This window comes from Erinaceus europaeus, chromosome 21 (assembly GCF_950295315.1).
Source record: "Erinaceus europaeus chromosome 21, mEriEur2.1, whole genome shotgun sequence".
NCBI classification, from domain to species: domain Eukaryota; kingdom Metazoa; phylum Chordata; class Mammalia; order Eulipotyphla; family Erinaceidae; genus Erinaceus; species Erinaceus europaeus.
In genome coordinates, this window is record NC_080182.1 from 29,933,508 (window position 1) to 29,947,627 (window position 14,120).

The 14,120-nt window shown below is 55.7% G+C and overlaps 1 protein-coding gene across 2 annotated transcripts; it reads left to right on the forward strand.

Annotated features, from left to right (window-relative positions):
• The first annotated feature begins 99 nt into the window (after nucleotides 1-99).
• TADA3 (transcriptional adaptor 3) lies at nucleotides 100-14,120 on the forward strand. Of its 2 annotated transcripts, none has more exons than XM_007522278.3 (9): nucleotides 100-488; nucleotides 1,012-1,244; nucleotides 2,561-2,811; nucleotides 2,900-3,005; nucleotides 8,660-8,801; nucleotides 8,886-8,989; nucleotides 9,864-9,973; nucleotides 10,798-10,983; nucleotides 13,612-14,120. In XM_007522278.3, exons 2-9 carry the CDS (start codon nucleotides 1,038-1,040, stop codon nucleotides 13,802-13,804), a joined length of 1,299 nt encoding a protein of 432 aa, XP_007522340.1. In that variant the 5' UTR covers nucleotides 100-488; nucleotides 1,012-1,037; the 3' UTR covers nucleotides 13,805-14,120. The 2 variants fall into 2 exon arrangements, with proteins under 2 accessions (XP_007522340.1, XP_016043277.1); XM_016187791.2 differs by lacking the exon at nucleotides 100-488 and adding an exon at nucleotides 528-733.

Sequence of the window (14,120 nt, forward strand, 5' to 3'; positions counted from 1 at the left end):
CCCAAGCCGTGGTCGGGCACCATATTAGGCCACGGCGAGGTGGAGGGGTGCCGTTCCTTCCGCTTCCGCGCCCCCGTCCTTCCTCCCGGCCCCTCCTCCCCGCCGCCTCTGGGGCTCAGCGGGCCTCCCTGTCCGGCGAGCCCCGCCCCCTGCCCCGGCGTGTGCCCGGGGGTGCCCCCGAGGCGGGCCCCGCGCCCCCGGCTGTGCGTTCGCTCGCGGCCCGCACCCCCAGGGGGCTCCCCGCCCCGCTGCACAGCCAGGACCCGCAGCCCGTGGAGGGCGGCCGCTCCTCCGGACCGGAACTCCCCGTGGCCCCTGGTCTCTGAGAGGAGGCACTGGGGGGCGGCCGTCGTCGGGGGGGAGGGGGACCCCAAAGGCGGGACGTTGGGGCGCCCCGCAGGTGGGCCGAGCCGTCAAGCAGCCCTGCATCCTCGGTGCCAGGCTCTGAGCCGGGCAGCACTTCCTAAGCCTCAGAGCACCCCGGGGAGGTAGGCACAGCGGCGTCCCCACTGGACAGATGGGAAACTGAGGCTCGGGGAGGCTTGCGGAGGAGCTCAGGGCCTCAGACACGGCGGACAGGAGGGCCCGGGGCGGGAACCCCGACCTGGCTGACCGGCCACACTCCTGGGGGCAAAGGCGGAGCGAGTGAGCGGGGAGGCACAAAGGATGGGAGGATTGGAGCTCAGGGACTGAGCAGAAAGGCGACTGGAGAAGCGGACGCTCAGGGAAGAAGGTCAGGAAGACGGGCGCATTGCATGGGGGCGGGGGCGGGGGGGTGTGTCGCAGCAGCTGCCCAGCCTTGCAGAGTCAGTCTCCTTGTCTGTAAAGTGGCGATGACCACACTTCCTGCCCCTGGGCTCGGGTTCGAGAAGCCCTGAGCTGGCTGCAACCAGTGCGGCCGCCAGCATCCCTGCTTCCTGCTGCACCAGCACGGCCGCCAGCATCCCTGCTTCCTCCTCCGGCCCCGCATGGAATGACACCCACCCCCAGTGACCCTCTGTCTGTCTTCAGCTCCACAGGGTGCCGTGGCCTGGGCCATGAGCGAGCTAAAGGACTGCCCCCTGCAGTTCCACGACTTCAAGTCCGTGGACCACTTGAAGGTCTGCCCGCGCTACACAGCGGTGCTGGCCCGCTCGGAGGATGATGGCATCGGCATCGAGGAGCTCGACACCCTGCAGCTGGAGCTGGAGACCCTGCTGTCCTCCGCCAGCCGCCGCCTGCGAGTGCTGGAGGCCGAGACCCAGGTGACAACCCCCCCCCACCCGCCGCTGAGGCCATTTGGGGGGGCTGGGGGGCCTGGGTGCTCTGAGAACGCCCCTCCTTACCTGCAAGGCTGGCTGAGCGCTGTTGCCCAGCTCCTCCGGGCTTGGGGAGAATTAAAAGTTTTTGTCTTTTTGCAAAGATTCAGCCCAGCACCTGACATTAAGCATTTCAAGTACTAGTTCTTGGTACGACTTTGATGTTTGTTCTTCACTGCATAAACCTCTCCTGAACCCTGCCTGCGGGGTTCTGTGCCCAACTCCAGGGAGCAGAGATGGCAAGGCTGGGATGCCTGGGCCCTAGTACCTGTCGCTGGGGCTCGGAGCCGGCACTATCAAGCCACTGCTCCTGCTGGCCTTTTTTTTTTCCCATTTCCCTTCCCCCGTTTTTTTATTTGATAAGACAGAGAAATTGAGAGGGGAGAGAAAGATAGAGAGGGAAAGAGACAGACTTGCTTTACTAGTCATGAAGCTTCTCTCTGCAGATGAGGGCTCGAACCTGGATCTTTGCCGCTCAACCAGGCGTGCCGCCTCCCGGCCCCCATAGCTTAGAATCTAGTTGAAGACAGGCAGGCTGTCCATTCCTGTGTGACAGGCCCCCAGCGTCTAGACTGCAGAGGAAGACGCTGCATCAGCTGGCCCTTGGGGGGGTGGCAGGCTAGCCATCGGGTCCTGGGGAGACACTGAGGCTCCTGCACAGGGCAGAGGCACAGTTGGCTGTACCCTGGCATTGGATAAGCCGGTAACGGGCAGAAACGGCTTCCCCTTTGTGCCACTCAGAGTCGGGGCTTGCGGGAAGCTGTGGAAAGCAGAGGGTGTGTGTGTGGTGGGGGGCACTTGCCGGGCCTTTCTGCAGGAGGCAGTCATCAGGAGATGATGGGCGGGCAAGAAGTCTGAGCAGTCCTGCGAGGCACATGCAGAAAAGGACCTGAGTTCTAAAACGTGAGGGGCTGGGAAGCCCTGGCGCCTCCTCGTTTGTTAGGGTTTTGAGTGCAGTGGCAAGGATCGGGGCCCGGCCCCATGTGTGCAAAGCCTGCATCCATCCCCCTGCATTCTGCCTTTTTTTTTTTTCATAAGATGGAGACCAAAGCACTACGCCCCTGTTCATGGTTCCACATGCTTTGTCTTTGCCTCTCTTGTGTGTTGCTGGGGATAGAACCCAGGGCCTCAGGCTGTAAGGCACTAGCTTCAGTCTTTACCACCTCCCTGGGCCTTGCTCCTTGAGAGCTGACTTTTCCTGGTGGGCCAGCTGTCTTCTGTCCCCCCTCCTCCCTCTCAGTGACTGTCTTGGTGAATTTCAGATCCTCACTGACTGGCAGGATAAGAAAGGTGACCGGCGGTTTCTGAAGCTGGGCCGAGACCATGAGCTTGGGGCGCCCCCAAAGCACGGGAAGCCCAAGAAGCAGAAGCTGGAAGGGAAGGCGGGACACGGCCCAGGCCCCGGTCCCGGGCGCCCCAAATCCAAAAATGTGCAGCCCAAGATCCAGGAGTACGAGTTCACAGACGACCCGGTCGATGTGCCTCGGATCCCCAAGAACGACGCCCCCAACAGGTTCTGGGCGCAGAGTGCGGGTGGTGAAGGCTGTGGAGGGCCCTGGCTGCTGAGGCGGCGGCGCCCACTCCAAGTCTGCTCCCCGCAGGTTCTGGGCCTCCGTGGAGCCCTACTGTGCAGACATCACCAGTGAGGAGGTGCGCACCTTGGAGGAGCTGCTGAAACCCCCGGAAGACGAGGCTGAGCATTACAAGGTAGAGTCGGGGCAGACCCTGGGCGCAGAGCCTGGGAGATGTTGCAGCTGTCATGCACCACAGGCCTTGCACACCAGCGCTCCTGGTTCAGTCTCTGGCACCACCAGCCGTCAGTCAGGCACTGCTTTCGAAAAGAAGGGGAGGAAGAAAGGAAAGTAGGAGAGAAGACTAGGGGGGCAGGCAGGCTCGGCAGTGCCTCGGAGTAAAGATCCCAAGCCATATATCTGCAGTCTCCACCCAGGTCCCCAGCCTATAACATCTGGTCTTCCTCTTTGTCTTTTTTGTTTTTTTGCCTCCAGGGGCTCTGTGCCTGCACTAGGAATCCACTGCTCCTGGAGGCCATTTTTCCCCCTTTTTTTTTTTTTTTTTTGCCCTTGTTGTTGCTGCTGTTGTCAGATAGGACAGAGAAATGGAGAGAGGAGGGGAAGACAGAGGAGGAGAGAAAGATAGACACCTGCAGAACTTTACCGCTTGTGAAGCGGCTCCCCTGCAGGTGGGGAGCTGGGGGCTCAAGCCAGGATACTTTCGCCGGTCCCTGCTCTTCATGCCATGTGCGCTTAACCAGATGCACTACTGCCCAGCCCCCCCTTTTTTTTTTATAACTTCCTTTATTATCTTTTTTATTGCCTTCAGAGTTGTTGCTCTGTGCCAGCACTTCAAATCCACAGCTCCTGGCGGCCGTTTCCTTTTTTTTTTTTTTTTAATTTCCTTATTGGGGAATTAATGTTTTATATTCAACAGTAAATACAATAGTTTGTACATGTATAACACATGCCAGTTTTCCATATAACAATACAACCCCCACTAGGTCCTCTGTCATCCTTCTTGGACCTGTATTCTCCCCCCCCAACCCCAGAGTCTTTTACTTTGGTGCGATACGCCAATTCTAGTTCAGGTTCTACTTGTGCTTTTTTTTTTTTTTTTTCCTGATCTTGTTTTTCAACTTCTGCCTGAGAGTGAGATCATCCCATACTCATCCTTCTGTTTCTGACGTTTTTGTTTTTTTTGTTCTTTGAGAGGACAGAGAAATTGAGAGGGAAAGGGAGATAGAGAGAGGAGGCCAGGTGGTGGTGCATAGATTAGGAAGCAAGGATTCAGGTTCGAGCCCCCAGCTTCCCACCTGCAGGGGAGATGCTTCACAAGTGGTGAAGCAGGTGGCAGGTATCTCTCCCTCTTTACCTCCCCCACCCCTCTCAAATTCTTTCTGTACTAGCCAATAAAATGGCCGCCAGGAGCAGTGGATTCATAGTGCTGGCACTGAGCCCCCATGATAACCCTGGAGGCAGGAAAAAAAAAAAAGAGAGAGAGAAAGACACCTGCAAACCTGCTTAACCATTCATGAAACATTCTCCCTGCAGGTGGGAAGCAGGGGCTCTATTCCAGGTCCTTGCACTTGGCAATATGTTTACTTACTGAGTCCACCACTGCCTGGCCCCCTCCCTTTCTTCCTTTTTTTTTTATTTCTTTTTTTTTTAAGATTGTATTTATTTATTAATGAGAAAGACAGGAAAGAGAGAGAGAACCAGACGTCACTCTGGTACAAGTGCTGCCGGGGATTGAACTCAGGACCTCGTGCTTGAGAGTCCAGTGCCTTAGCCACTGCGCTGCCACCTCCTGGACCACCCAATTTTTATTTCTTTTGGGGGGTATTAATGGTATACGGTCGACAATAAATACAATAGTTTATACCTGCATAACATTTTCCAGTTTTCCATATAACAACACAGCCCCCACTAGGTCCTCTGCCATCCTGTTCCAGGACCTGAACTCTCCCCCCCCCCCCCGAGTCTTTTCCTTTGGTGCAGGACACCAGCTCCAGTCCAAGTTCTGCTGAGTGTTTTCTTTTCTGATCTTGTTTTTCAACTTCTTTTTAAAAAATATTTATTTATTTCCTTTTGTTGCCCTTGTTTTATTGTTATTATTGTTGTTGTTATTGATGTCATCATTTTGGATAGGACAGAGAGAAATGGAGAGAGGAGGGGAAGACGGGGAGAGAAAGACAGACACCTGCAGACCTGCTTCACCACTTGTGAAGGACCCCCCCCCCCCCCCCGCAAGTGGGTAGCGGGGGCTTAAACCGGGATCCTTATGTCAGTCCTTGGGCTTTGCGCCACCTGTGCTTAACTCACTGCTCTACCGCCCGACTCCTATTTTTCAGCTTCTGTCTATGAGTGAGACCATCCCATAGTCAAGCTCTGCTCAGCTCTGGCTTATGGTGGTGCAGGGGATTGAACCTGGGACTTTGGAGCCTCAGGCATGAGAATCTGTTTGTGTAACCATTATGCTATCTACCCTCCGCCCTCATTCTCCTATTTCTGGTTTATCTCACTTAACGTGATTTCTTCAAGCTCCATCGAAGATGGGCTGAATAAAGGTGAAATCATCATTTTTAATAGCTGAGTAGTATTCCATTGTGTATATAGAACACAACTTGCTCAGCCACTCATCTGTTGTTGGACACCTGGGCTCCTTTTTTTTTTTCTATTCCACTTTATTGGGGAAAAGGTAAATCACAAGATTGTTGTTGTCAAATGTGTGTATATATATATATATATATATATATATATATATATATATTAATGAGAAATATAGAAAGAGAAAGAACCAGACATCACTTTGGTACATGTGCTGCTAGGGATTGAAGTCAGGACCTCATGCATGAGGGTCTAGTGCCTTAGCCACTACACCACCTCCCTGATCACTATATATATTTAATATCAGAACACTGCTCAACTCCGGTATGGTAGTGCTTGGGATTGAACCTAAGACTCCAGAGCCTCAGACATGAAAGTCTTTTTGCATAACCATGCATTATACTATCTCCACAGCCTTCTAATTTCCATGTCTCTCTCTCTCTCTCTCCCCCTTCCCCTCACTCTCTCTCTCTCTTTCCCCCTCCCTCCTCTCCACCAGAGCTCTGCTCAGCTCTGGTTTATGGTGGTGCCAGGGATTGAACCTGGGACTTTGGAGCCTCAGGCATGAGAGTTTCTTTGCATATCTATTATACTGTCTCTCTTGTTCTACAATTTATTTTAAGATTTTTTGAGTGGGGGGAGAGGACCAGAGCATCACTCTGGTGTTTGCGAAGCTGAGGATCAATCTTGGGGCCTCACATCCTAGACTTAAAGGCTTTCTCCACTGTGCGGCCCTGCAGGCAGCCTCCTTTGTCATTGCTTTCCCTCTTCCTGGACCACACAGTCCCCACATGCTCATGTATCATTTCTCCTCCATCCCTCTGCTTTGCCCACCTTTTATCCAGTCTCCACACTTGCCTGCCCCCAGAGGTAGGTGTGTGTGTGTGTTTATGAGGAAGAGAGAATCACAGCATCCCTTTGGCATGTGCAATGCCAGGGATCAAACTCGGGGTCCCATGCATGGCAATTCAAAGTCATGTAACCTTATGCGACTGTAAGATCAGTGTACAGCTCCACCCCACACCCACCACCAGAGTTCTGTGCCCCCCCCCCAAGAAACCAGAGTTCTCACAAGGCTTAGAAACAATTTGCTTCCCCCCCCACACACACACACACACATTCATATGTGTCAGTTCTCTAAATTTCACGAGTGAAACCATCTGGTGGTCTTTTTACATATACATATCTTTCTTATATATAATTTTTATTGATGTGACAGAGAAACTGAGAGGAGAAGGGGGATAGAGAAGGAGAGAGCACTTGCAGCCCTGCTTCATCACTAGTGAGGTTTCCCCCTGCAGGTTGGGCCCAGGGGCTTGAACCTGAGTCATTGCACTTGGTAACGTGTGCGCTCAACCAGGTGCACCACTGCCTGGCCCCCTGTAGTTGCTTTCACCTCTTTACTTATTTCACTAACCATCACCTCCACTTCCATCCATTTTATGCCAAAGGACACTTTCGTCATTACTGATGGCAGAATAGTATTCCATGGAGTATATTTCTCATAATTTCTTTAGTCAGCACTCGATGGGCATGTAGGCTGTTTCACTCTTTGGCTGTTGTGAATGACGCAGCTCTGCATGTGTCCCTTTGAATTAGTGTTCGAGTGTCCTTTGGTTAAGTCTGGCCTTTTTTTTTTTTTTTAATTGTTGTTGTTGTAATTGATGTCATCGTTGTTAGGACAGAGAGAAATGGAGAGAGATGGGGAAGATGGGGGAGAGACAGACACCTGAAGACCTGCTTCACCGCCTGTGAAGCGACTCCCCTGCTGGTGGGGAGCCTGTGCTCTTTCTCTTTAATGTAGAAAAGTTTGCTCTCTGCATGGTGAAAATAAAGAGCACTCCACTGGAGAAAACTTTCCAGAGTGCAGTGAAGAGGGTGGAGCAGGCTCAGGGATCAGCTCCTGTTACCCTCTACCCGCAGGCTGGGCACCTCTCCAGTTTCCTTGGCCACGCCCCTCCGCGGCCACACCCTCAGCCCCACACCAAGGTCACGCCCCCTGCGGCCACACCCTCTGCCTTACACCAAGGCCACGCCCCTCCGTGGCCACACCCTCAGCCCCACACCAAGGTCTTTTTTTTTTTTTTTTTTTATTTAAGAAAGGATTAATTAACAAAACCATAGGGTAGGAGGGGTACAACTCCACACAATTCCCACCGCCCAATCTCCATATCCCACCCCCTCCCCCAGCCTGCAGACTCCCCAGCAGACAGTGGGCCTCCTCTCCTTCTCTCCCCTCTGTAAAACATCTGAAAAAGTAATTGGGGGCGGGGGCTGGGTGGTGGTACACCTGGTCCCCACCTGCAGGGGGAAGCTTTTGCAAGTGGTGAAGCAGGGCTGCAGGTGTCTTTCTTAACTTCCCCTACCCTCTCAATTTCTGGCTGTCTCTATCCAATAAATATAGTAATTTTTAAAATTTTAATTAATTTATAAAATGGAAACACTAACAAAATATAGTAATTTTGTTTTAAGTAATTCCTGGCACTGTGGAGGTGGCTCAGTGAGAGAGCACAGGGATTTTGGTGTGGGGTTCTGAGTCTACTACCCGGCACCAGCCTGGAGTGATGTTCTGGCCTTTTCTTTCCCTCTCTCCCCTTCGTTGTAAGTCAGTCTTTTTAAAAACATAAAATAATGGGAGTTGGGCAGTAGCGCAGCAGATTAAGCACACATGGCGCAAAGCGCAAGGACAGGTATAAGGATCCCTTTTTGAGCCCCCGGTTCCCCACCTGCAGGGGGGTCACTTCACAGGTGGTGAAGCAGGTCTGCAGGTGTCTTTCCCCTCTCTGTCTTCCCCTCCTCTCTCCATTTCTCTCTGTCCTATCCAACAACAACAGCATAAATAACGACAATAGTAACTACAACAATAAACCAACAAGGGCGACAAAAGGGAATAGATGAATATTAAAAAATAATAGTAATGCACACAGGTGGTGAGAAGTCAGAGCAGTACACTCCTGACCCCCAGGCCCTTCCTCGTTCTCTGCATAGCCGGCAGCGTTGTATACCTGCTGTCATGGAAACTACCCTGCTGGCTTCTCCGTGTTCTTTTGTGCCTGTCTCCTGTGCCAAGCTGAGAGCAGAACATTTATGTCCTTTGTCTCTGTGCTGGGCGCTGTACTCAGGGCAGATAAGTGAAGGAATGAAGAGCCGATTTGGCAGATGCTTGGTTCAGAGAGCCCATGACGTCCTGGTGTGGCAGGCCCCCGCTCACTCTTGGGGGCCCGTGGGTCTCTCTCACAGATTCCCCCGCTGGGGAAGCACTACTCCCAGCGCTGGGCACAGGAGGACCTGCTGGAAGAGCAGAAGGACGGGGCCCGGGCAGCAGCTGTGGCGGACAAGAAGAAAGGCCTCATGGGGCCCCTGACAGAACTAGACACTAAAGGTAGCCTCCCGCCCCCCACCCCGGCCAGGACCCGAGTTCCCAGAACTTGAGCCCACCCACCCACCACTTCCCTGCCTGCTTCAGATGTGGACGCCCTGCTAAAGAAGTCTGAGGCCCAGCACGAGCAGCCAGAGGATGGCTGCCCCTTCGGTGCGCTGACGCAGCGCCTCCTGCAGGCGCTGGTAGAGGTGAGCACCCCAGCCCAGCACAGGGCCTTTGGCTCCTTTGATTGAAGTCGCTCATCTGTTGAGAACAGTACATGGGGTGGCAAGGTACAGCCGGGTAAGTCTTCACACCCAAGTGCCCCCTTCACAAGAGAAAATGTAGCCAGTGTCCCAGAAGCCCCTCATGCCCCTTCATCTCTGAGCCCCTTCATCCTCTCGTGGGGGTGAGGACAGCTCCCCAGTGATTCGCGTGAGAAGACTGGGCCTCGGAACACGGAAACCATGCGCTTGAGTCACTAGGTGGACCGGCGGCGGGTGGTCCGGACCCTGGTCTCAGGCTTCTGCCCCGCACGACCCTCCGCCGGGTTCAGCCTCCGCTTGCTCTTTCGGCCCAGACACGGTGTTAATTTCCCTGCCTCACAGCGGTCTGGATCCGCCGCGTTGGCTGAGGTGGGGCCTCCAGCCTGCACGGGTAATTGTGACGGTCCCTCCAGACCCAGAGAGAGAGGACTGTGTGCAGGGAGGCGTGTGGCCGGTGCACCCCTTGTCTCTTCTCATCACTTTCCACTGGAGAGCGCGTGACACCAGACTGCAACGGAGTGTGGTGGCTGGGAAGTGGGGTGTCACAGGCCACTGTGGGAGGACGGCCACGGGGCTTTGGCATGCCTGGCAGCTTATGGCACAGTGCGCTGGGCACAGAGCCTGCGCCTCACAAGCACTGCCGGACCTTCGTGACATCTGTTTTCTCTCTCTCTCCTCTGGGCCCTTTGCTGTCAGTGTGGAAAGGCGGTGGGGTGGGAAAGGCACAAGGCGACTTCTGATCCTCTGAGACTCTGAGTAGGGGGAGGGTACACTCCAGCTCTTCCTCACCCCCCGCCCCCCTGCCATGGCGTTCTAGGAAAACATCATCTCCCCCATGGAGGACTCTCCGATTCCTGACATGTCTGGGAAAGAGTCAGGGGCTGATGGGGCCAGCACCTCTCCCCGCAACCAGAATAAGCCCTTCAGGTGAGCTCCACTCTGGGGCCGCACCCCCTTTCACCCTCCCATCGGGGCTTCTCTCCGTCTCGTCACAGAGACTAGAGCCCACCGTCAGCCTCAGCTGAGTGGGCCGGGCAGCCCAGGGCTTCGTCCTGCTGCTCACTCCATGGGCCACCTCGGCTGCATGGCCATCCCAGCCCCTGAGATGGTGAGGTGGGGACGGGTTCCATCGAGGGCGGGGGTGGCGGGGTGTCAACCATAGCACAGGGCCGACAGGTGAGCTTAATTCTGCTCAAGGCCCTTCTGTAGAGCATCGTATTTGGTTGTGGGAAAGTCATGACACGTTTTTCTATAGAAACACTGAGGAAAACACATCACAACTTTTCTGATAGCCCAGTATCTAGGCTCGTGTTATGGGAGGGAGAGGAGACAGCATTGCTCTGCTTTCACAGTGCTGGGAGTCGAACCCGGGACCTCGTGCATGCAAAACGTGCACTCTACTCCACCCACCCCTCTGCCTTGAGAGAGATTTAAGTCTGTGTACATAGAGGGAAGGGCTCAATGCGTGAGAGAAGATCGGGCCTGGCGTACAAACGTGCAGAACCCCCAGGAGCTCATGTGTGACGAGCCACGTCAGTGACGTGTAACAGTCACGGCACTTCTGTCTGGGAGTTCAGGCCTCGTTGTGTCACTTGACAGCAGAGAGATGCTGCGTGTGTATGTGTGTCTGTGTGTGTGTGTCTGTGTTCACGTCTAGGTAGATTGGGGAGGGGGTGCCCATGGAGGAAGGAAGGTGCCCGCCAGCCCGGGGATCCTCCCGGCCGGCCAGGCTCAGGCGGCCTCTCCCGCAGCGTGCCGCACACCAAGTCCCTGGAGAGCCGCATCAAGGAGGAGTTGATCGCCCAGGGGCTGCTGGAGTCAGAGGACCGCCCGGCCGAGGACTCGGAGGACGAGGTCCTGGCTGAGCTGCGCAAGCGGCAGGCGGAGCTGAAGGCACTCAGCGCCCACAACCGCACCAAGAAGCACGACCTGCTGAGGTGAGTGTGAGCGGGGCTATAGGGCAGGGCAGGGCACTGCCTGGGGAGAACCTCCAGAGTCCAGAGTGCTGCTGGACTCCAGGGATAGGTGGGAGGGATGCACTCTGGGCCTGAGACCCTGGCCACTGTCACCAGCACCCGTGCCAGCTACGAGGCTCTGGGGTGGGCCAGTTTGGTGTGTCTCCCACTCTCGGTCTCTCATAAAATAATGGATTAATATTTAAAAACAAGAGAATCCCCACCTGCAGGGGAAAGCTTCACAAGTGGTGAAGCAGGGCTGCAGGTGTCTGTCTCTCCCTCTCTATCTCCCCCTCCCTCTTGGGTTCTCTCTGTCCCATCAAGTAATTAAAAAAATAGAGGGGAAAATGGCCACTGGTAGCAGTGGATCTGTAGTGCTGGCAGAAAGAAGAGAGGAGAGGAGAGGGAGAGAAGAGGAGAATGTGTGTCAGTAATCATCTTGTAAGTTATGCCTCCAACTCTTAACTCCACAGGCACCTGTGAATGAGTAGTTTATTTTACTCATACGGGAAAAAAAAATAGAAAATTGACTCTCAAGCCCCCCCCTTAAGATTAATTTATTATAATAAATGGAGAGAGCGAGCGGCAGAGGGCCTGCTGCTTGTAAGCCCAGTGCTCTGTCCCCTAGTCGATCGACGTTTTCTTTTGGAGACAGAGGCGGAGAGAGAGTGAAAGAGACCTCAGCACCAAAGCCCCTTTCAGTGCGGTGGGGGCCGGGCTCAGCCCTGGGAGTGCACATGGCAAAGCGGTGCCCCACCCACTGAGCTGGTTTGGGGCTTGTCCCCCACCACCCTGACTTCAGCACTTCCTGAAGTTGCCCAAAGTGTCCGTTTTGCTTTGGCTTCCAACTCGCCCTACCCTGCACTGGTCGTAACCAGGGGCTAAGTGACAACTGGACAGAGCTCACGATGGTGGCCACCCTCCTTTGGAGAGAAGACAGAGAAGCAACCCAGCTAAGACCCCTGACTTCTTACAGGTGGGGGGCCGAGTCTGCAGAGCCAGGCGCACGCCCTCCTGTGTCTGAGCCAGGGTGCAGGCAGGGGAGCGGGTGGGCAGGGCAGGGTACTCTCCAGAGGGGGTGGGGACAACATGCCCACTGAAAGGACAGGACTGCTGATAAGGTGCCAGAGATTGAAGGCCAAGGGGCCTTCTGTGAGCCTGGGCTGCCCGGACCTCTCCTCTGGGATCGCCCCAGCAGCAGGGGGGTAGAGGTCTCCCCAGTACAGGGACAGGGCCAGTGCAGTGAGTGCTCTGCTGGAGGTCAGAACTGAGGTCCAAACACCTTCATCTAGTGTGAGTGCCTTCTCCAGGGCAGATAGAGGAATGGTGAGGACGGGCGTGGGCGGGTCTCGGGGACGAGGCAGGAGAGGAGCAGGCCCGTGCAGATGGAGAGGTGGCAGGAGGGACCCAGCGCAGTGCCCTCCAGCGGGGCACATCCGGCCCGCAGCAGCTCCCTTCTCTGGAAAGTGAGCGGCTTGGACTAGATTAGATCTGAGTGACCTTGCAGCTTCACCCCCAGTGGCATTTGCAGGTTGGATTCCATTCTGAGGAGGAGGTGGCTTGGCATTTCACTGGCCTCAGGCTGCCCGGGCCCTTAGTGGCTCTGGAATCTGGATGCTGCCGGAAGCAGGTCTTCTGTTGGCACCCGGATGCCTGTTAAAGGGGACTGTTGTGGCCAGGGAGGTGGCACAGCAGTGGAGCAAAGGACCTGGCAGTTCACACCCGAGCAGTGCTCTGTTTCTCTCAGTAAATAAGTAAATACCAACTCATCGCAGCTCCAGGGTGTGAGCTTGGGGCCTCACACAGGCACAAGGCCACGGCTGAGGGCTCTTCCCCGGCAGGCAGACTACTTTTTCATTCCTCAGAGCAGGGAGAGAGAGATACCCCAGCAGCCATCTGCCACCCTGGAGCTGTCCCAGGCTGTCACGGAGCTCCCCACAGTGCCAGGGCTCGAATCCAGGTACTCACACATTCTCTGCCAGGTGTGCCCTGTGTCTGCTCCCCAACCCACACACACTGGGGAATGAAGCCAGGGCTTCATGCCACTGAGTGGCCTCCCCGGGCCAATTTTATCCGAATCATTATTCTTTATCTTAGAGGGGCTAATAAGAGTCAGAGAGAGAGGGACAGGGCTGGCAAAATGGTTCATTTGCTTGCCGAGCACGAACCCGGCCCTCATTGCGTTGGAGGAAGCTTTAGCACTGTAGCCTCCCCCCACCCCCGTGTGTCTTGAAAAGAGAAAAAATAAAGGAGACACAACACAACCACTCCACCATCCATGGCACTCCCCCCACCCGTTCAGCCCGTGGTGGGTGTCGGGCTCAGGCCTGGAACAGGTGGGCAGGCCTCCCAGATGAGCTGTCTCCCCTCCCCACAAGTCTTGACAGGCTGCCTTGTTCCCCTCAAGCCTGGGTTCCTGGCTGCTGACATAGCCGGAGCCCCTCCTCAATCATGGAGTGACTGAATGGGGAGTTTTCAGCCTCTGCGCTGGGTGCACCTCCAGAGCTGTTCTCTGGTGGGAAACGGTTCACGGGGTGCCAGCGGGGGTAGGGGGTGGGGACGGTGCCCTTGGGGGAGCAGCCCTTCCAGAGGACCGTCTGGTCCCCGCAGGCTGGCGAAGGAGGAGGTGAGCCGTCAGGAGCTGAGGCAGCGGGTGCGCATGGCCGACAACGAGGTCATGGATGCCTTCCGCAAGATCATGGCGGCCCGGCAGAAGAAGCGGACCCCCACCAAGAAGGAGAAGGACCAGGCCTGGAAGACGCTGAAGGAGCGCGAGAGCATCCTGAAGCTGCTGGACGGGTAGCCTCAGCCGCCCCCGTCCCCACTCCCCGCCTGCCTGGGCGGGGGCCCCCACTTCCTTCCCAGGTGCCGCCCGGAAGCCTGAGCCTGAGCCCCCCCTCCCCATCCCTGCTGTCGGATGGCGCCGGTCTCCAGAGGCCATGACACTGAGGTCTTCTGGCCTCCATCCAGCTGGACATGGGAGCCCGGCCTCTGCTCGGTCCCCGGGGTGAGAGGGGTCCAGGCCCCCCGCACCCCTCTCCCCCAAGGACTTCTTCTCCCTTGTGGTTTTGTAAAGTGCCGACTTCAGAGTAAAGTGACTGCTGTGGTTTCTAAAAAAG

Excerpts from the sequence above, each read along its gene's own strand:
- TADA3 (XM_007522278.3), top strand. The coding sequence starts at position 1,038 with ATGAGCGAGCTAAAGGACTGCCCCCTGCAGTTCCACGACTTCAAGTCC. Across the intron at positions 1,245-2,560 it reads TGCTGGAGGCCGAGACCCAG|ATCCTCACTGACTGGCAGGA; the intron begins GTGACAACCCCC and ends GGTGAATTTCAG. Across the intron at positions 10,984-13,611 it reads AAGAAGCACGACCTGCTGAG|GCTGGCGAAGGAGGAGGTGA; the intron begins GTGAGTGTGAGC and ends TGGTCCCCGCAG.